The sequence below is a fragment of the Parasteatoda tepidariorum genome, chromosome 5 (genome assembly GCF_982258835.1).
Source record: "Parasteatoda tepidariorum strain Cologne lab strain chromosome 5, Ptep-v5.0, whole genome shotgun sequence".
NCBI lineage: Eukaryota > Metazoa > Arthropoda > Arachnida > Araneae > Theridiidae > Parasteatoda > Parasteatoda tepidariorum.
Window position 1 is genome coordinate 3440513 of NC_141759.1, and position 23659 is coordinate 3464171.

A 23659-nucleotide genomic window follows, 5' to 3' on the forward strand; every position below is an offset into this window, starting at 1 on the left:
CCTTTTATGTTAAAAAAGTTGGATGCGTAGAAATGCATGTAAACACACCAAATGCATTGACCCTTTATGTTGTCCCTGATCATTTCAGCTATTTATTTTTGGTTTGAATTAATTGATATCTTGACGTATTGAATAAATATTAATTCTAATGTATTTTCTTCTTTTTTTATTTGCATTAATGTGCGTTATTAGAGATCAGATCGTCATATGGGAAAAATACATTTTTTTTTGCTCTTAGGTTCAATAAGTTTTTTTTGCGAATAATCGTCACGCTTTATCTATCGATAGTTCATTCAGTACTCGCTGTTAGTGAAAATAGAACACAAATATTAATATCAATTGTGTTGTTTCCCTCGACATTTTGGGGGTTAGGGAGTAATGAAAAATTTTCTTTACGCTTTTACGAATCATTTCTAATAATTTTTTTTTTTTTTTTTTTTAAAAAGGAAAGAAAGAAAAAACTTCAATCAAAGCATAGATTTTTTTAAATATTGTCAGCAACCTTAGTTTATTGAATTATATATTATAAATTATCAAGCATTTCTGTGCTGTTAATGCAAAGGGATCCACAATAGGGTTGCATGATATGCTAGAAGTAACTGTTAGTGAAGTTTTATGTTTTTTTTTTTATCTAAGTATAATCTAATAATTTAAATTTGTCAGGGATTATATTTTCAACTGAAAGGATTTATTTTTTTTTTTTTTAAATCTTATGACTATAAATATCTTTTCTAATTCTTCTGTTAATTCTCAATTCATAAATATGTCTGTAAATTCCTCAATCTTATTTTCAGAGGATTGGAAATGAAAATCAAAATGTAGGTTGTCCTGGTTGATATCTAAATTGTAATCATTATATTAAAGGGTCATTTTAGGAGAAATTTAGATTCTGTAACGGACTCAATATTTTCTTATCGTTTAAACGAACTCTTGGCAAAGTATTTTATTAGGATACTTTTTTATTACGGTAAAACTTAGTATTAACCCTTTGCAAAATATTTTATAGTAAAAATGTGCCCACCGGGATGAATTTTATAGTAAAAACTGACACTTTACAAATTTTATTGAGAAAACGGATCCTTGTCAAAACTTTTCTTTTGAAAATCACAGTCAATGACGCTATTAATTCTTAATTTTAAAACTTAAACTTTATGAAAAACATGATTTTTTCCCCTCTCTCACTATAACAGAACCCTTTTTTCACATGTTCTTAAAATTATGAGTTAATTTCTCTTAGAAACTGGCCTCTTATTGTTTTCGTGATTTTTCTCTAAATCAGAACCCTATTCTCACAAAATTGTAGAGATTTTTCATAATTTCTCAGAAGAATCAGAATAACTTCTGTTATTTGTAAGCGGGTGGGTGACACTTCGATCAGTCTGCATAGGGATCGAGGGTGCTCGGTATCAGTCCTGTTCTACCGTCAAGTGTTCGACTTCGCGGGCAGGTCGTTGCGCTACGAAAGCTGCAGAGGATCAAAAGTGCGATGGCATGTCTTCGGATCACTCTCAGGGATGTTTCCCAGACTGTCGCCAATAGCCCATTGTGCAGCTCTAGTGCAACGTAAATAAAGTACCTACCTCTACCATGAAAAATGTCTTTAGATAAATAGATATTTTTTACTCATTTTATTTTTTTCACTTTGTAATTTAAAAGGTGGCATAGCTGCCAAATCTTATTAAATTTTGCCAGTTTTGTCTAATAGTTTAATAAAAAAAATTTCCTGGTTTTTGTATGCTTCAAAAAATTTTCTACCATTCAGAAAATGAAAGGAAAAAAAAAAATCCCCAACAAAATGTTTTTCACTCGCGTTATAAAACGATATCTAGCAAAATATATAAATGTCAAGAAATCGAATATTTAAGAGCTATTCTTTGGAAACAATTAAAATGCTTGCTGGCTGATTGCAATTCGCTACGTCTCTACTTAGCAAATTTAAGTCGGTCAAGTTGATAAAATAGATAAAAATTGAAAGGGGAAAAAAACCGTATTCTTATCTCACGAATTGAAGAAATGTTTGTGTTCGAATTATTTTGTTTGAAAACAAGTCAGAGAAGAGTTTAAAAAAGATGCTTACCGATTACTGTTTTTTTAACTAATCCTTTTCTAGCGTTGTTTAACTGAAGCAATAAACTAAAATGTTGGGAATACTGTTATTTATTGCTGAGAAGTTATAGTGAGTTTTCGAAAATGTAAAATTTTCGTCAACTATTTACCTATAAATTTTAAGAATTTCTGAAAAGGCGGTTCTGTTTCTATAACCTTTTGTATTGGAAGCACTACAAAAAACGGCGTTGCGTCCAGTCATTATTTTAATGGTTTTGTTTTCGTAAATGTTTGAAAATAAGATTCTATTTTCAAATTAAAATTATGAAAAAAAAATTATGAATTAATCTCATCATCGCAAAAATTTTTCAATAAAAAATTTGTAAATGATTTGCTTTTAAGATGAAGTGTGGCAATTTATTCACAGAACAATTATAAATTTTATTTATGCAACTCCATGATATCTTATTTTTTTTTGAACTGGATTGTGAGGTCCACACATTGAGATTGACAAGTTGTGCAGCCTGTGTTGTTAAACAATAAAACGTCTTTCAATCATAAAAGCAGTGATTCTCAACCTTTTTTTGTGGCGGCACACTTAACGATTTCGAAATTTGATGGTACACAATGAGAAAAATTAGTTTGAAAGTTGTCTATAACACACTGTGTTAAGTAGGTTGTGATAATAATTTTGAATGTGAAATAAAATTATATTTACTACAGAAGCACGTTTATTAAGGGATTAATTATTTCTTTCGACTAATTTTTGATTAGCTAGTAAGAGTTATTTTTTTGTTTTTGCTAGTTATTAATTGTTAGCTTGTTTTCTATAGCTATTAACTGTTAGTTTTTTTCATATATTTTTATTTCATAAAAATTACAGTTTATATAACATAGTGAAAATTTTATTTTTGGTTAGTTTGGAACAGGCCATCTGTTCTCTTTTCCCCTTTTTCAAAAATTTAATATTTTAGATAATTAAAAAGGCTATTCTTTTGAAGCATTCGGTAATCACTACAAGGTTTCTTTTCTACAACAAGGAAAATTTTTTAGAAACAAGCGGGAAATTGAGTATAATTTTCAGAAAACTACAAAAATAAACATAGTAGTAGTTCCTTTTTATTAAAATAATAAAATGCGCATGTGGTGTATTTTCGACGAAAAGAATGGCCTGAGCTGAAATTTTTTTAACGACGTTAATTTTGACCTATTATATATGCATAGCTGCCAACTCTACTGGTTTAATAAAAATTCTGGTTTTTGTGAATTTTAGAAAATTTCCTAAAATTGAGTAAGTTTCCTAAAAAAATCCCTTTTGAAATAGAATATTTGGACAGATTATTGCTTGCTTGAATACTTTAAGAAGCGAGCTTCATTTATAAAATATCAGTTTAAAACTTTTCTTTTGTTCTAAAATATTTAGTTTATTTTTATTTTCCTTTTTAAATTGATAAGTCTTAGAACTATCTTTTAATTAAATGCCTATTATCATTCAAAATTATGAGTAAACATAATACATAACATTCCAAGTTCATTTAATGTCAATCATAATTGGAAAATATTGCAGTCTTTCGATGACTAAAAATCCCTTAAATACCCTATATGTAAAATATTTACTACATTATGCAACAATTATCAGGAAATTTATATTATTTTGTAAAATCTACTGGATTTTTTCCTATCCATGCTGGCAGATCTGTATTTAACTTGCTAGTTATTTTATTTAATCGATATTATTTGACAAAATAATTAACGCATTATAATTTTTTGCTTTTATTTTTTAATCCGAGCACAGTTGCAATACGCGTGTTCCTCGTAATATATTAACTTGAATGAATATTTAACATTAGTCCTCTCGTTGTGAAGGCGGTTCAATCTGTCAACGATGTTGGCGAAGTCTGAAACAACCTACGTGGCGAGTGTCTCGAAAAATGTTTTAGCAACCCTATCGCCGCCGCGTTGAAGGGGGACTACAGCATTTATCGAGCGCTGAGCGAAAATCGTAATACTATGTGGGATTTTGCGTCAATATTTTTGCAAGGTACAGTTGTACTTATAGATCAGCGCTTCATAACTCTTTCAAACCCATTTGAGCTTAATGTGATACGGTATTAACTCCGTTTTTTTCATAGGGATCGCTTAAAAATATGTAAATAAAACGCTCTCGTGTCTATGTTTTTTGCCAGCATTTTTGGAAGCTATTGATAAGGTAAGTCCATTTTTCCCAGACTTAAGGGAGGGTGGGATTATGTTTTCGTTAGCTTTGCCAGTTATGGAGGTAATGTAACCTAGTAAACCCCTAGCATTTTCGTTGTCGATACCCGTGTCGCAATTTCTTTGCCTCAGATTTTTGTCTCTCTAGATGTTTATATGTAACTCAGTTCGAACCGAACTGCTACTTTTGGCTGCCATCTCTGCTTCATCGCTCAACATTAGGAACTACTTTTTCTACCTCTACGGCAGCTGGGGGGGAAGCTTTTTTTTATTATTTTTTTCTGTTCGATCTGTTGTTACTCTGAGCAAATAAGATTATAATTTTTTTTTTATAAAATATTATTTATAGGTCTCCTCTTAAATTTTCTTTACTTTTTTGTATAAAACTTTTTTTTTATAAAAAGACTTATAAAAAATTGATTATTTTAGGAGAGAATGACATGTTAAATTTGACTTAAACTATTAATTATTCAAATGGATCTAAAAAAAAAGTGAAAAATATGGAATTTAATAGTTCCATATTTATCTTTTTACATTTTTTTTCTAAATTGTAAAGTGTTTGACTTAAAATAGTTCTTTGTTATCAGTTTTCATGCAAAGAAACTATTATTTATTTTAATAAGTAGATATAATAAAAAAGTGAAAATAAAGAATTTAGCAATTCCAAGGCCCGCGTTAAGCATTCGCCACCTCGCCAAATGCGATTAAATCGTAAATTTGGCGAATGATTTTTTCCACTGGAAAGAAAAATATATATCTTAACTCGATCCTCCAAATTAATTTTTCTAAACAACACAGTATTTTTTATTCGATTACAGTAATTTTCGGTTGGTGCGCCACATAACCAATTCGAGTAAAAATAATATAAACCTGAAACAAACTGCTGTAAAATAGTTTTCTATGAGAAAAAAACCAATCATAAAAAATTGTGAAGATTTGCATTTGACAAAGACTTGAAAATTGGCGAATACTTTTGATATTTGGCTAATTTACAGGCTAATAATTTGAAATCCTTTTCTCAGGCCCTGCAGCTCTTATATTTATTTCTTCACATTTTTTTGAGAAGATATCCCTATTGAGATCTACAGCAGAATAATTGCCTAGTCTTAGCAACTTTTGGGCTACGACCTGCTAGAAATTATTCATTCAATGAAATTAAAATCCATTTAGGGCCTTGCAATTGTACCCCATTGGTGCTACGTATTACAGTACAAAAATATCCACATATTTTTTAAAAATGGGGTATTTCCTTATCATAATCTGATGTGCCAATTACAATCACTGAAAGTTTTAAATTTGCAGATTTTTTTTATAAAACGTTTTTTATTAAAAAAAAAAATCACAGTTGATTTAAATCAGGTCAACTTTGATCTTATGAATTTTGTACTAATAGTTCTAAATTTACTGAAAAATTATTGAAAAGCTTTTCAGTGTGTGTTTCAATGTGAAAATATCTTTCTTGACTGTTTTTTTCTCTTTAGATATTTAAGTTGGGAAAGTGCAATTTCGTTATCTTAAAGAACAAGTAAGAGGCAGCTTTTTGTAAGAAGATATTTTCTGTAAGCTTAACTCTTAACAAGTAAGTTCATTTTAAAACCATAACTTAAAAGTAACATTTTGTTATGTTTATAATTTTTAAGCAGTTCTTTTTTTAAACCTGAATTTTGCTTTATTAAGTTGGTTGAGCAAATAGAATGTAAATTTTTCTTGATATCAGTTAGCAGTGTTTATCACATAAAATTTAAGGCTTCAAACTTCATAAAAGGTAGGTGGAGTAAAGTGGGTTTTTCAATTAAGCTTTTTTTTTTTTAGAGAAGGCTCTAAAATCGAACTTAAATTTATTTCATCAAAAATTTTGATGCATTTTATAAACATTGGATTCTTATAAATTAAATCTGAAACGTACCTAACTTATATATTTTGTTTCATTATTTTCTTATGCTAATGCATTCAATAAAACATGTTTCAATATGCCTATTTTATCCCAGAGTGGAGTAAAATGATATAGTTATAAAATTGGTATATATCTCATTAAAAAAAACCTATGTGAATATTGGCTAAGATTTAAAAATGTTTTTAAAATAAATGTATCTTGATTATATTTAAAATATAAAAGGCAAAAAAATATTTATTCATATTATGAATACCATGAACATGAGTTAATGCTTATTAAAATTAGGCTTCACTTTGAATACACAGGGATGAAAGACCTCCGCTTTTTTCTTTCAGTTCTTGAAATTTCCGACAATGTTCTAAAAAAGTAGTTTTCTAAACGTAACTGCTAGTTCTTCTTTTTGGCCTTTTCTGCATTTGTCCATGCACCTAGTTGTTTCTCGTTTACTTGTGTCCTTTTTCCTGTGGTGCATAGTAAGATGAATGTATTTTAACGATTGAAGTCAATTCGATAGGCGAACACAAAGTGTGTACTATCGATGCTGTTGAAAAAATATATTCAAGCTTGATTGTTAAAATAAGACAGTCAAAAATGACTAAGACGTAGTAACAATCTACCAGAAGATATTGAGGTGAAAATTAGCAACTATTTTAATTTAAAATGATTGACTGGCAATTAATTTGAAATGATTATTAAGCATTGCACATTGCTTAATTTTCTTTAATATAGTAGTGGACAAAGAAGTTTAAAATAATATTTAAGAAACATTTAAATTTCACTGTCTAAATGTTTCTGCCACATTTTATATAAAATAAAAATCTCACGGCAGAGTTAGAAGCTATGTTTTTATATATCTTATTGATATCACATATCTCTGCCCCTCCCCCACCTCCCTATTTCTGTGTTGTAACAGTTCAGCCTTTTCTATTTTTGTCCACTTTCATACCTGATACAGTATATTTTGCGGAGCTCTATTTAATTTCATCAAAAAGCAAAAAACGTGTAATAATTTTAGCCATATTTGAAATATACATAATAGTGTAAAAATTAATATTTATAGTGGTAATATGTTCATGTTTTTTACTTTTTATAGCAGACATATTTTGATTCAATTTAGTTAATTTAAGGAAATTGTTTTCTTTACCGTGAAGAAACTGCCATATGAAGGCAGAAACTTGGTGAAAACTCATCTATATCTTTAAATATGTTCACTAAATTGTACCATTAATTATGCTATAATGGGTAATTTTTTTAATTGTATAATATGAGATTTTCCTTATCATTCTTCTCTTTATAAAATATACTGAATATATAAAAATATAAGCCCTACATGTAGGGCTTATAATCAAACAAGTAAATAATTTTTGAGCTATTTTATTATTAAATATGAAATCTGACACACGTAAAAAAAATATCTCTACCTATCATACAACATTTTGCTCTGCCTAACCATATACCAACTTTACCTTACCTCAGAAAATAATTCATAATCAATAGAAATTTAAAATTTATTCTTAAATTTCTTTGTAGAGGTGTTCTTTAGATGTCCCTCTACCAGTTTGAACCAGTTTTATGTATATAGTTTTTATCAGTGTTCTACCTAAGCGTTTTTAAAAGGGCGGCCCTCCTCGTCTGCCCTTTGATCCCTAGAAATGCACCCTTGCCCTTTTTGTAAAAATAAGCTGCCATCCCCTAAAAATACCTTTTTTATTTTATTTGTTCAGGAAAATGTTATCATAACCACCTGATTTAATGAAAAGTTCACTACTGATTATTATTGATATTTAGTAGTTATTAATATTCATTTAGCTTAAAATTTTAATCCTTAATTTTAATTAGATTTTTCTTTTGATGTCTACTTATACAGTTAAAATTTACACAATATTTCCTGCCCCAGAGATATTCACATCTTTTATTTGGGTGGTGGATATATTAATAAATTTTTTAGTGGTTTTAAATTTTACCCTTTTTTTAAAAAAAATAAATACCTTTTATATAAAAGTGCACATCTGTTTAATTTTTCATAATTTCCAGTATTGTAAAATATAAATAAAAGTTTCAAAGCTATTAATCAATGAATTATTATTATTATTTTAGTTTACATTTTTTGAAGAGAATCGAGATTGTCTTTAATCCTGTGATTATTTTTCAAAATCTTCAAATTTTTCTGTTATTTTGATAATGAGTGAGATACATAGAATAGTTTAAGAGGGTAGTTTAAAAATTGAGAATCAAATTCAGCTATCACATGATGTAACACATTTTGATATATGCTAAATTAGTCATTTGATATTATCAGGGATGTGATTCTTCCGCGAATTTGCAGATTTCCCCTTTTTTTTCATATTTTTCCATTTTCCCCGCTAATTTCCGCTGAAAATTTTTTTTTTTTGCACAAGTTAAAATATTTTATGAGGAATTAAATTTTCCGCGAAGCGAAAGTGTTGAAGTCCTCATTCCTCCCTCAAACATTGATTTTCATATTTACCTGATTTAAAAGTTTAACGTTGCGATTCTTAATCAGGCGATTTAAATGTCGTACATTGCGATTCTTATTTACGAGATTTAAAAATCCAATATCGCGCTTTGTAATTACACGCTTTTAAAACCCTATGTAGTAATTCGTATTTACGCGAGCTTAAATTAGACTGTGGGATTCGTATTCGTGCTATTTAAAAATTAAGCATTGTGATTCGTATGTACGTGATCTAAAAGTTACGCATCATGATTTGTATTTTCACATTTTTTAAATTCGATATAGAGTTTCATATTCACGTGATTTAAAAGTTATTAATTTTCGGGATTCATATTCTCTTAATTTAAAATCATGCACGTGATTCATATTTATATATTCATGCAATTTTAAAATTAATCATCGGGATTTATAATCACATGGTTTACAAGTTTAAAAATTGTACTTTTTTGTCAAATTTTTGTGTGTGTGTGTGTGTATGTATGTATGTGTATGTATGTATATATATATATATGAATATATATATATATATATATTATATATATATATATATATACCAGTGTTTTCACTACAGCGCGAGAACGCGAGAATCTCGCATATTTTTTTCTTTTCTCGCATTAAAAAATGATCACCGCGAGAAATTCGCGCATTCTATAAATTAATTTCAAAATTCGCGAATTTCTCGCATTTTGGAAAAAGATTCGAATTACGTCTTTTAGAATAAAATCCGCTTCACATTTCTTCCTGGATCTTCATTAATTTCAATTCTTGCCCCGTTATCTAGCTTCCCTATTTACTAGTATTGTTCAGAACCTTTTCGAACAACAGAGGACAACCCCTCCGAACCACGGAACCCCTTTCAGAACACATTTTTCTGCAACCACGTGTTTACTGTAGGTATGGTTTTTTCTTGTAAGACGTTCAAATTTTTTTATGCACTAATGTAAGATGGACAAATACCTAGTAAAGGCAAAATTTTCTATGATGATGCAGCAAAAATATTCAATGCTTTAAAAAATAGAAGGCGTTAAAAATGTATTATAATAAAAGAAATTTTTTTTTCAAGTCTATTTGTATTTTTTCAGGTTTTAGAAATCTCACTTAACTTTCTGAAATCTCACCCTGTTTTTGAGAAAGGGTGAGAAATTCTCACCCATTTTCTTTCTATGATGAAAACACTGTATATATATATATATATATTCATTCATTCTTGAATTTCCTCTTTTTTACTTTCCAACTACTCTCATCCCTGTATTATGCTAAATTAGTACTAAAAATAATTTTTTCTCATTATTAAAATATGAGAAAAGTTCGTAGTTTATAAAAATAATTAAAGGCAAGCTAAAAGACAGTTTCTGTGCATAAATTTTTTCAAAATGAAGTATACACTAAAAAAATTATAAAATTATTGATAAGCAATTTGATAGCCTTTTTTTCTATATTTGAAGCTGAAAATTATGAGGAATTAACAATTGAAAGGGAAAAAAATTTCCAAAAAAAGAGAAAAAAGTTCATATTTGTATAAAGTAATTATAAGAAGAAAAAAAAATTAAAAAATGAATTTTTTTTTTTGAAAAAAAAAATGATTTCAAAATTTTAAATAATTTAAAAATTTATTAATACTTCCTTCTCCCTAAAAAAGTGATACTTATAAAATCTTAACGAGTTGAGAATAATTAGAATAAAGTAAATATTCCTAATAGCAGTTAGAATTTAACCTATAAACACAGATAATTTTACCAGTGTGTAATTATTATTTAAACAGTGAATAAATTTTTCTTTCAAAATGGAATATAAATGAAAGTGCTTTTAAAGGATGACAGCTTATTTTTACAAAAAAGGGCAAAGAGATTGCATTTATAGGGATCAAAGGGCAGGCCGCTCATCTAAAAACGTTCAGCAGTTACTTTTCAATAATCAAGGGTAGTGATTGAAAAGGCTCAAGTTAGAGCATTGGGTTACCCTGAATCATCACATTAAAAGGTGGAGGACAAAAAAAAAAAAAAAATGCATCAAAATTATTCTTAGTTATCTTAAAATTAAATTCGCAAAGGTATTCAGAATAAACATATGGAAAATAATTAAATTGCTACTGCAAATCTTATTTTATTTCTCAAAATAATGTTCTTGATATTTAGGGTTGTTATTTACAGTTTATTTATAAATTTTTATATTTTCTTTCAGTTAATGCTATTCATTGTCAAATGGAGTTATTGTTTGTTGCTGTTGGCAAACCAGTCCATGTAATGGTGAGAGAAATGTGAATGTGTGCGCAAAGGCAGGTGTTGCTAGTACCCTAAACCCCTAAATTCTGTCTGTGATATTTAGCTCAAACCTTTGGTGTGCTGGGTGCTACAACTGATCCTGTCGTTGCCGTTCCTTCCTCAAACCAGTGTGTCCACTGCTTAGGTCGCCATACATTGGAGCAACGAGTCGCCCTTACGGTTCTTCCATGCCAAGTGTTAGAAGTTTCTTTGTCCAAAGTAACTCTAAAACAGGCAGCAATAGTCAAAGTGCACAATCATTGTCTTTTGTGTTGGCGACTGTCATCAGGGAGTATTTATTCTAATCAAAGGTGTTCAGAATCCTAGACATTTTCTTCTTACCAATCAGCTTATAGAATGCAAACTACTGTACATACAATGGAAACCGCAGCAAGGTACAACAGCAATGATGCTACTTCTAGTCATAGCGGAGGAAGCAGTTTCTCAGGTGGAACTGGAGTCTATCGCAGCAATGGACCGCACAACGAATCAACCAGAGTTCTTAATCAGAATCCTTCTTACGGTGCTCAGTTTAATTCATCTGAAAAATCCAAGTGTCAAAACTACGGTTGTGAAAATGACTCCAACTCAGAATCTCCATATTCGTGGCAAAATATGAATACTTCTGTTAATTCCTCAAACAATTGGAATGATGCTAAACCTGTGATTGGGAGAAGTATTCACGGGGGTCGTGATAGCTCTGCCCCAAAAGAAGACAACATCGTCGATAACGAAAACTCATTTCCAGGTATCCTTGGAGCAGGTAGTGCTGACAACTACACAGATGAAAAATCTGCCAATGGAAATAATAGTTTCAATGCCAACAATCAACGCTCGATGCAAATGCCCCGTCTCGGTCTTTTAGGTGGAGGTGAAGGCTCTATGGGGACAGCCAATTGGAATGCTAATCAGGGCCAAACAAATGCTGCCTGGGGAGGAAATCGACAGAATAGTGGTGATATAAGTGGAGGATCAAATCCTGGTATGTTCATTTTCTCTCTTTTTTAGAAAAAACAATCTGGTACTTTTTTATGACTCAGTTATTGCTCCATAAATAATGTGTAGATAATTTTGCAGGTACACCAACTAATAAACCACCTCAAGGATCTTGGGCTCAAGCTGCAGGTAAAGGTTTGAATCCTCCTTGCAGTACAAGTGGTGCTCCAATCCCTTCTGATTCATCAAGTATGCAGCAAGATTTGCCTCCTACTGCAAGGGATCTGGCTGAGAAAGAAGCGAAAGATTTGAGAGTTAAAGCAGCTTTTAGTGAAGGATGGGGAGTAGTTGTACGTATGCTATTATCAATATGATGTGATACTTTTTTCCTTCTGATTTCCATTATAACTCTTATTCTAAAATTACAGAAATTTAATGTTAAACTGAGGGACCATCCTTAAATAATATGCAACTCATTGAAGTATCTTATTTATTCTATCTGAAATTTTGCTTCTGAATTTGGAAGACTTTTAAATAATATTATAAGTTACAAACATAGTTTGAAATCCCGCATTCTATATAAAACTTAAAATAGCGGTCAATGAATAAAACAATAATTAACACATTTCCTTGGCACTCTCAACGAGCAAAGTATGATACATCTCCACTTTATTAATGTGATGAAATGTAACTCAAAATTTCATTCAAACTTATGTTACATCAAGGATGTTGATTTTAATTTATTTTATTTATGAATTTTTTTTTGAATGAGAAAGGTATAAATTTTGTTTAGTACAAATTTCATTTTTCTTCACGTATTTAGAATAAAATTTTTTAATGGCTCTTTCGGTTTTTCTCATCTTCTTCAGAATAGCATTTGTATTTTTGTGGAATGCACGTCATGCTTTTCCCTAAATAGCATTTGCATGACTGCCAACTCTTCTGGTTTACTCAGAAGATCTTTTAACAATTCTTCTGTTTTTAATTAATTTCTTCTGATTTTTCTACTTTTTTAATCTTGTTGATAAATCTGATATGGGTGCGCTACTACTTTAATTTGTGCAAAAAAATAAATAAATAAATAAATAAAATTAAAAAAAACCATAGCGTGCCTAAAAGTACCAATCAAATTTCATGTATTTTTCAATCACATGATCAACAAAGTGCACTGAAAAATTATTAAACGTATCAGTGCGTAAGTGGGAGTGCATGCTTAGTGAAGATCAGTGAGCCACTTTGCAACATTGTACAATATTTTATCAAACATTTTGATCTAATGACAACTGAGAGAAATGTTCTTTTTCTTTTGGATCTGTTTGTTGGATCGTTCATACTTTTAACAATTAAAAAAACGTATTACTATAATTTTTTTTTTTAAAAATAGTTATTAAAAAAAAATTGATTTTATTCGGAAATTGAAAAAAAGATAAAAATTTTGCATTGTGTATTCTGTACTAATCAGATTCCGACAGTGCGCATGGAGATGATGAGTGATATTATTGCTCTTTCGGTACAACAAAGCATAAAAAAATTTTACTGCTTGTGAAAGAATAAAACGCTTTATCTTTCTTTTTCAACAATAATGATAAAGCTGTTACTAAGGCTGAATGTTTACTTACAACATTCATTGCCCAACAACATAATTTGCGAATCGGTTGTACCGATAATGGTGAGCAGTCATTGCTTAAAATGATTCAGACTCAAAATCGCCGAACATTGAGTGAAAGAACAAAAACATCAGCAATTTTGCTGGAAACTGTATCAAAGAAGAGAAAATAGCTTTTATTAGTATTTCTGTGTATTGTATTGATGACCATGACTAAATTATATCCCAATCATTATTGGCAGATGTGTGTATATTTAATATTTGCCTAGAAATGTCCGGCATCCTATAGAATTGATATATTCTGAGGTTTCGTACTTTGTCAGTAACATAGATGAATATAAAATTCAAAATTTTCCTCTCTTTGTAAGGGTGTGTGTCAGATACTTATTTACTCTTTTTAGAAAATCTAATCAAATCTTGTGAGATAGTTACAAAAATTTAAATTTTTCTTTTTATTCACTTCATTTAAAATAAATTTAATCCAAGTTGTAGTTGTAAACTGATTTAAGGTTTAATTACATTTTAACTAGTGAAACACTAAAAAGAATTTTTTTTAACAAAGTTCCAATTTTTAAAAGAAAATTGAATTTTCAGATTGGATTTTTGTAAGAAATTATTTTAAAATTGAGATTTTAATAAGTAAAGGCATCATAAAACAACTAGCTGAAGAATCTTATATAGTGTACATATTTATATTATTATGCTCGAACTTCTTATAAAGTGAATTTTTATTTAATATAATTTAAATTGTGATTTAATTGTGATAACAGGGAATTTCAAAATCATCTAAAATAACAGGGAAAATGAAGGGAATTTCGTATTTTAAATAATGGTGACCACTCAAAGCACAATCTATGGGATATTTCAGCTATTCTAAATTATTTCCAGTAATTAAATTAATTTAGTATTCCAGTAATTTATTCAGCAATTAAAACTAGGTAGTATGGTTAGCCCAATATAGCTCACACAAGAGTGCAGTGATTGTGTGTTTTCTCTTAATATACTGCATATAGTATATATGTTCAGGGAATTTTATTTTCCAGACTAGAGTGTTATAGTTAAATGAGTGATTTTGAAAACTTGAAACCACGCAAGTTCAGCTTTTTTTTTTCTCCAGCATGTCTGATTAATGCATTTTTGCTGTTTTATAATGTAAGACTTCTTTTCCATAGCCTATTAATCAGGACACACCTTGGGATGTTCCTGATCCACCAGTAGAATCGGGTAAAGACAATCCTCCTCCTGCTCCTTCTCAAGTGTGGCGTGCCCCTGTCAACCAAGGTACTGAAATCTGGGAAAATAACTTGCGTGTCAACAAGGGAAGTGGAACATTGACTGTTCCACCACCGACTACCAATGTTCCACCTTGGGGTCACACACCTGCTACAAACATAGGAGGACATTGGGGTGATGATGATTCATCCTCAAGTACATGGAGTGGTCCACCCAACACAAATCCTAACTCTGCCAACTGGTCAGATCCTAATCCTGCAAGTGGAGGCAATAACAGTGGCAACATGTGGGGTAACTCTGCTCCTACTGAAAAGCACTGGAGTGGTAATCCTTCTTGGGCAGGTGAGTCAAGTTACATTTTTTGGTAGTGAAATATATTGACTTCATTGTTTTCATCACACCTATTGTTGTTATATTTGCAATCAATTTAATTGTAATTATGCCTGTTGAAAGGAAAATACTTCTAGATCGTTACCGGTTGAAATATTTAAGGATAATGTAGCAGACAATCTATGTAGTTATTATTAGAATCTTTAAAATGCTGAGTTAGCTTATGCTTTTCATGATTTATTGTTATATTGCTAAAATCTTTTATAGATGGTGCATGTCCAACTCCTGATTTATCTTCTTGGAACAATGGCAGAGGGCGTCCGTCGGCAAATTGGTCTCCTATGGCAACTCCTAAGAAAGAAATGCCACCGTCAGGATGGGAACCACCTGCAGCATCTCCGCCACCAAACCGCCGTGCTGTGGGCAGCAATTATGATGATGGAACAGCCGTTTGGGGTAATCCTCAAAGACAGGGTAAAGTTTCACACTGGAAGGATATGCCAAGTGCTAAGCCCATCATTAATTCTGCTGGCCCCATGGTAGGTGCTAATGGCATGCTGCCAAATATGAGTAATATGCCACCCTCTGGCCCAGGAATGATCAGAATACCTGGTAGTAACAAAGTGGACGCCACATGGAAGCAACAACCGTCGCTCGGTCGCAATTCAAACTGGCAAGACATGCCTCCTCATAGAGACTCTCCTAACATGTGCAATTGGAGTGAAGATGGCAACCAAATGAAGAATTATGGTAACAATCACGGTGGATCGTATGGCAATAGTTGGAACGACCAGTCTGGCAATATGGGTTGGGTATCAAAACCAAAATCAAATGCTGCCAACTGGGCTGATGGGCAAGTAGATACCAGCTCTTGGCTCGGACCTGCTAAGCAGGTAACACCAATCTGTTCTTTCCTGGTATTCAATAGACACAATATTGTCTTAACACTTTACTGACTGCTAATGGTTTTACAGCTTATGACTCGTCAGACACTGGCTATTTCAGCTGAAACTGCTTTTGGTATGCTTAAATGTAATAGCCTGCATTCTGTTTTATGGAATAATTATATTTACTAAAATCCTTTAATTATCGGCCTATAATTAAGCTATGGTTTGGTAAGAACAGGTGCCCATTAATAGGCTATTGTTCAGTGAAGTGTTAAAATAATAAGTGTCACTCAACTTTTTATATTTATTTATTATTTAGGAAACTCATCATTTGCAGTATTTAATTTCTCGGTAACCACAAATTAGTAAATTTTGCAAATCATGCCCAAAATATTCAACTGTTATCTGTTGGAATGCTTTGTTTATTCACGTATTCTGCCTAACATTCATTGTTTCAAAAAGAAAAGAAATGACCGACAAGAAATGCATTATGTAATTATGGTGAAACTCAACTCTATTAATAAAACTATACAATAATTTAACATTTTGAGCTAATAATAAAAATTTTTTGAGTAGAAAATAGAAATTGCTGCAGACCTTTTTGAACTTTAATATTTTTAATTATATTTCTGAAATTTGGAGACTCATTATTAACAAATTTTTATTATTTTCTCATACATATTTATTAAATTTAATTAAATGAATCTAAAGCAATCAATCAACATGCTTTTACAATATTTCATAACTCTTTTGTTGACATGTCAACAAGATCACAATTTTTCGTTTAAGTTTCTGTGTTGGAATATTTTGACCTGATCCATTTTTATTTCTGCAGTAAAAATAGGATTTTTTTTTATAGAACTAAACTCTTAAGAATAAAAACCTTAATTACATTCAGGGCTTGAGTGGTCCAATAATGTGTCACTGCTAAAATCTGACTCGGTTAACCATTTCCGATTATCGAGAAGTATGCAGTTTTCCTCGATTAGCTACTGATGGTGTCAAAGCAAAGGGATGGAATGAATTTGGTTTGGTGTTTGGTCTGCTCTACTCCCACAATCCGCATACTTTTGCTTAATTCTGGTTTGTTTTTATGTAATTTCACTTAAGTAACTTTTTTTTATTTTATTCAAAATTTAAGGATTTATTCATGTAAACTTGCAATATTTAACGAACTTAAATTTCAATTTATATACAGCTTCAATTACAATTTTTATTTGTTAATAAGGTTTTATTTTGTATGTATTAAATTTATTTTATTTCATAAATTAATCATTATTTTGTTTTAAATCTCTAAGATGCATGTAATGACTAAATATTCTTGAATTTTTACCTTTGCGGTTTATATTGATGCAGGCAATTATTATGACACATTCATTAAAGCGAATTATCCTTCAAAATCACGCCATTTGACTCTGCAAATAATCAGGAGTTTACTGTATAATTCTTTGTGCTGATTTTATCTAATTTTAAAACAAGATATGAAATTAGTACTTTAAAAACAGTTCTTGTGAAAATATTTTTTTATTGTTTGGAAATGATCTCTTATTTTAGTTTAAGTAATTACAGATACAAAATTTTTTTGAAATTATATTTTACTGCTGTTGAATTTAAGTAAGAAATGAAATTACTAGTCATTTAAATTTTACTTCAGTTTTCAATGCCATATAAATTAATAAAGATAGTAAAAATGTTTTTAACAGTAAAAATATTTATTATTTTTTGTGGGAAAATGTTCTTTTATTTTAAGTAGTTAAAGAAAAAATTTGAATTTAAGTAAAGAAGATCCATTTAATTTTTGCTTCATTTATTCAGAGGACGGAACCCATGTGGTCTTCAGAAAATGATTCAAAGAAGGATGTGGTTGGAAATCGCCCAATCAGTGATCATCTTAGCCAAAAAATTAAGGTAAAAAAAATATATTTTCACCCAATTCAAATCTCTGACCGCAGGGCTTGGTTTTGAATTCCAGTCCTTCTTTGCCGCATTGTTTTTCATGTAAATAGTGTTAATCTATGGCTGTTCCAACCACATGGCCTCTTTGGTTTCATTTATTTTGGCTGTGCATATTTCTAGCAGGTATCTTAAGATTTTATTTTTAATTACAGCCACCCGATTTTTGTTGTGGTAAAGAAAATCCATTTGATTAGTTAATAGAAACTCTGAAAATTAACTGTTTTTGTGCTATTTCTATATGTGCTAGATCTCATCAATTTTATCAAAACGGTCTATGTTTTCAGGGTGGTAAACCGTTGTGTAAAGACATAGTTCATGCCAGCAAAGCTTTCCGTCTCTTATCAGAACTTGGATATAGAGTAAGTTGTATATCATATATCTATGTATCTTACTTCAAGTCTATCCTTCTGACAAGCCAAAACTTAATTTATAATTTAATTTCTACTATTAGAAAAAAAAGTGAATTACAGTTAATGGATGTCTCGGATTGTTTTATTTTACTTCGTCAAAACATAGAGCAGCTTTTATGAAGGCTGTTCACTTTAAAACTTTTAATTTATTTCCTAAACACACTTCTTTGTAACTTAATTGAGAAGCCTTACTTGTTAAGAAAAGTTGACATAAAGCTGTGCTTTGATAGTATTTTTGCCACTCATTGGTGAGACTTGAATAATTAATACCAAAATTCCATGAATGATTTCTCTACAAATATACATTATACTTGACTATCAATTTTCTGTCTCAGAAATTCATCTTCCAAAGATTCAAATAAGAAACTAAATGAACTTACAAATTATTTCTTTTGAGAGAGTTCTAAAAACATACCCCCAATTCTTCGAAAGATACGTACATTAGTTTGTCGTTCAATTATACTAATTTCCTTTCCACCCTTGAAAGTATGAAATCCCCCATAGTTGGGAACTATTCTTAACTTTCTATGATGTATGCATTATGTTTGTTAATTTTGGTTATTCAACACAGAAGGAGACCAACCTAATTTTGCTAATTGAATCTTGTCAATACAGCATATTGTATCTACAATAAATTTTAAAACTATGATAATCATCAATAAAAAACTTTCAAATATCTCATGTTATAATGAGGATTTCAAAACCTTTGTAGTGATGAATTTTTTTTTAAGAAACCAATTGATTTAATTTTTTTTTAAAAATATTTATATATTAATGTGAAATTATTTTTATTTATAGAAGGAAGATGTAGAAAATGCTCTGAGAAACCATAATATGGATTTCTCTCTTGCTCTTAGTAAGTATAAATGTAAAAAATATATGATGTATATATTGATATACGAGGGTTGTCCATAAAATAAGGTTCCCAACTAATTTTCACAATGAAAAACATGTTTATTGGCATTGAATAATACATGTTTGGAAAGCTTAGACTTCCCTCTTTTTTTCGGCATAATCGCCGTTTAGATCAATGCATTTTTACATGCGGTGTACCATCTTCTTTATGCCTGAGTCGTAGAACTCTGCCGCCGCTCCGCGAAGATAGCTTAAAACAGACAGAATTTGCTTAAACTTCTTCGGCTTTGGCGAGCATGGATGCTTCCATGATTGTTCTTTTGTTTCTGGTGTCATGTAGTGGACCCAGATCTCGTCTCCAGTGAAAACAGAGTCCAAAAATTCCTTGCCATCGGTTTCGTAGGCATGAAGAAATTCGCAGGCGGCTTCCACACGTTGCCATTTGTTGTCATAGTCATCCGTCCTCACTTTCGGGACCCACCTTGCCCAAACCTTGGCTTATCCTAAGCGGTCTCTCAGAATGTTGTGAATGCAGGACTTACTGACAACAGGGATCATCTTGCTGAGGTCCCGAACTTTCACCCTTCTATCTTTCAGCATTGCTTCTTCCACTTTCGCAATCGCTTTGTCCGAAAACGATGGCCGACCAGAATGTTGTTCGTCATGGACGTCTGTAAGTCCGTCTTTGAATTCTCTGCACCATTTGCGCACTGTTTGCACACTCATACACTCTTCCCCGTGCGCCTTACAGAGTTGGGAATGAATGTCCACCGGAGGAACGTTTTTTGCACTCAAAAACAAATCACAGAGCGTAATTCGCACTTGGCGTGAGAAACAAATGGAAGCTTTATCTTTCACGGCTACCAAGACAAGAATTAACGTTGTAGATACCTCGCTGGGGCGGGAACTGGGGCAAAGGGAGCTAAGTTACACGCCAGTCTCAACAAATCCCACTTAACAGCGTTCCTAGCATCCGCAGCTCCTTGGGAACCTTATTTTATGGACAACCCTCGTATTTTATTTTGGCTTCATATATACAGTATTAGAAAGCACTATTTTTCAGATACGGGCAGTGCAGTAAAATCTTTTAAAAGCGACTGCTCTCTTTCTCAGTAAAATAGCCGTTACTGGTGGTTGGTCCGTCTTTGGAGTTACCTCTATTGAATTTCATATTTTAGTAATCAATTTCTTAAGCGCTAAATTTACGACAATTCCGTCTCAAATCCTCATTAAATTCTGATCACTTTTATGGCAGTTATTACTGTTACTTATCATTTTTCTGCCATTTTGACATCAATTTTAAAATCCAGATATTTTTAATACGCTATTACATCAAAGAACATTTTAGAAATATGAGAATTATGCGAATTTTGAAACCGGTTTATTGAATGCGATAATTTATTTGCGCAATTACTTTTAAGTTAAATTATTTTTATGTTAAATTATTTTAAAACTATCTCTTTGAATATAAGATTTTATAAGAAAACTAAGAACTTCTTATATTTTGAGTTTTTTAAAGGCTATGTAGATTTTTAGGAAATGCAATGTTACTTTTTGTGAGGGATGTCCATTTTTAGGGAGCTCTTTAAATGCCCATTCCAGTTTCTAGCATCCTGCCCTTTTTAAGGTCTAGATTAAAACATTCCTTATTTTCAAGTACATAGTCTTTATTTTATAACCAGGGCCCTATAAATTATGCGGAAATTTTTTAAAAATTATGCGGCTAGGATGCGGCGATTTTTAAAAATTATGCTGCAAGGATGCGGTGTCTTTTAAAATTAGGCATGCAGGTTGCGAATGATCCAGAAAACAATTGAAACTGAAAAAAAAATCTCTTAAAAAAGTTCAACTTTCTTTCCTGTTTTAATAAAAAAAAAATTTCAATGAATACAGTAAAGATTTCAACTAAATTACCTTCTTATGTATTGTACATCCATTTTCTACATCAGAACAATTATTAAAGTTTATTAAAATGGAGAGAAGTTAGTCCAGAAGCTGCGTTTTCTTTCAAACTCTGTCTTTGTTTTGTAAAAATTTGACCGTAGCAGGATACAGCTCTTTCACAATCTACTGAATTAGGAAGCACTGAGAGCACTTGTTTTGCCTTTTTTGTAAGTTCTGGAAATCTCTCTGAGACTACCTCTGAATTCTAGAATCTAATTAAGTCCTGGTTTGAACATTCTTTTACATATTTCTTTGTAAGCAGCATACTCGAGTTTTATATCTTGACCACTCATTCCTGGAATATTCTTGAATACATCGTCATCTTCAATATTGAGGTTGACTATTTGTTCTGGATCGAAAACTCGAGCAGCTTTCATGAAGTTTAATGCAGGTTGACTAAACTTGGGCCTGCGTTTTTTGAATACGTCTGGTTCTGGAGAGTAAAGTATTCAACTTCGTAATTGTTTTGTGAAACACTTCTTGAAGAAATACGTTGCGTGAATCTTTTCGTGAGTATGATGCCTGAGAATTACATCGAAGTTTAGACAGCAGATCAAAAATCTTATTGTAAGCTTTGTGAATAGATACACCACATGTTTCGAATAAGAGAAAAATATTCATTAATATCTGAGCGTGTTCTGCGATGAACTGAAAGTCTTTGCAAACGTACTTGCTTTCCACCAAAACTTTGCACTGATTGAGACAAGCAGTGTCAAAAGTAAGGTTTATTTCACTGCTAAAAAATTATATGTAAACATTACAATATTCAGCATGATATTGCACTGATTTAAATCAGGAATTCCACCGTGTCTTTATTGGTACTGGACAAAGTTTAGCTATCTTATTGTCATCTGTTAAAAACTTTAAATAGCGGCGCTTTCTTCCAGGACAATGCTTGAACAATTTCTTAAAGTTTCCTGTGAATTTGTCCACCTCTGTCAGATTCTTGGAAAGATCTGACCACCTGACCAAAAAGATTCTTGGAAATGAAAAAGAAGATATATTTCAATTAAAAAAAAACCCTTAAAGAGAAATTTATCTGGTAAACGAATACATTTTGCTGAAAAATAAAAATTATACAGATATGCTGCGATTACGCGGAAAATTGTAAATTATGCGGATAATTGTGAATTATGCGGGTTTCCGCATCTTCCGCATCTTCGCATAATTTATAGGGCCCTATTTATAACACTAGTGGGCTGCGCCCCCTGCTCGCTAACGCTCGCCAACCCCCGAAAATTGCTATGCAATCTTATATGGTTTGCTTCGCAAACAAAGCTCGCTTCGCTCGCTACTAACTTAGGTACATTGCAAATGCACAAAATTCTAAGAATTCAAAACAATCATTCAAATCCATATAACAACTTTTTTTTAAAGAAAAAATTACATCTTTTTAGTAAATATTAAGTCATTAAAATAAATTGGAATTCAAATAAATGACATGTAATTCGTTAAACCTATTAGAAATGTGCTATAGTATAAAATCTTAAAGCATAACAGCACGACTGAGACTCATTTTTCAATGAATTACTAATAACAATAATAAAACAAATAAATTAGTGATGTAAATAAAAAATTTTAAAAATAAATTTGTGAAAAGAAGCTCTTTCAACAAAATACTAAAATAGAGATCTATTGAGAAAGACTACTCAATTCTGCCTAGCTTAATAGTATGAGATTGCTGCAGCTGATAGGGTGAATTTCGGAAGAGATCACATTTGGTAAGAATGCTCTCTCTGATTATTTTAGTTTCTGTTTTTAAAATCACTATATGTTGAGCCACCTCATCTAGATTTGGCATGTGACATTTTTAGTGGCAATCATTGATCGATTTTCTAGCGTTGCCATTCGAGGAGTTGTAATGAGGCTTTTTTTGTCGCCGTGTAAGAGAAATATATATATAGATTCTTTCCATTAATATTTTTAAAAATTTTATTCTGATACAATATACGTTTCAAATCATGAAGTAATTTTTTATTTAATAAAGTTCAATATTAAATATCACCTGCGCAATAATGAGAAAAGATATATATATATATATATATATATATATATATATATATATATATATATATATATATATATATATATATATATATATATATATATATATGTATGTATATATATACTGTTTACAAATGTGACATTCATAATTGAGAGAATTGCCCGTTAGCAAAACATTCAGCCTACGAAATAATTTACTTTTTTCTATTTATAGATAGAATAATTTATAAGGAATAGAAATAATGCATTAAATATGTATATGAAATGCATTATATATTTCATAATAAAATAAATGATATTTTATTATTATAATGAAACCAGCTGCTTTATTATATATTGCCATCGTTGATTAATAGAAATCAATAATGATTTAAAGATGTACATATGCTTATTTAATTTCTTTTAAATTACAAAACAGTTCTAATTTAATCAGTAAAGTGTCTTATTTAATTGAAATTTAAACTTTTATAAAACTTTTTTGAAAATGCTGCAGTGAAAAGTAAACCTGAAATATGCAGCAAATTTTAAGCTAAATGCGAGCTAACAAACGAAATAAAAAAAAACAAACATTGTATCTAAATTTAGAAATATTTATGTTATCTTTTAT

At 30.6% G+C, this 23659-nt stretch overlaps 1 protein-coding gene across 23 annotated transcripts in view; it reads left to right on the plus strand.

Annotated features, from left to right (window-relative positions):
• The window catches only part of LOC107455568 (protein Gawky), a 57566-nt gene that overhangs the window by 9727 nt on the left and 24180 nt on the right, over positions 1 to 23659 (plus strand). For 7 of the 23 annotated variants that reach the window (XM_087163124.1, XM_087163128.1, XM_087163138.1 and 4 more), the window contains exons 2-9: positions 5742 to 5839; positions 10812 to 11873; positions 11957 to 12177; positions 14606 to 15008; positions 15264 to 15889; positions 17699 to 17791; positions 18124 to 18198; positions 19048 to 19105. In XM_087163124.1, the coding sequence (XP_087019250.1) occupies positions 11249 to 11873; positions 11957 to 12177; positions 14606 to 15008; positions 15264 to 15889; positions 17699 to 17791; positions 18124 to 18198; positions 19048 to 19105 (2101 nt within the window). In that variant the 5' untranslated portion in view covers positions 5742 to 5839; positions 10812 to 11248. Of the gene's footprint in view, positions 1 to 3987; positions 4256 to 5741; positions 5840 to 10811; positions 11874 to 11956; positions 12178 to 14605; positions 15009 to 15263; positions 15890 to 17698; positions 17792 to 18123; positions 18199 to 19047; positions 19106 to 23659 lie in introns of those variants that run through there. The other 16 variants (XM_087163131.1, XM_087163135.1, XM_087163144.1 and 13 more) reach the window with 5 other exon arrangements.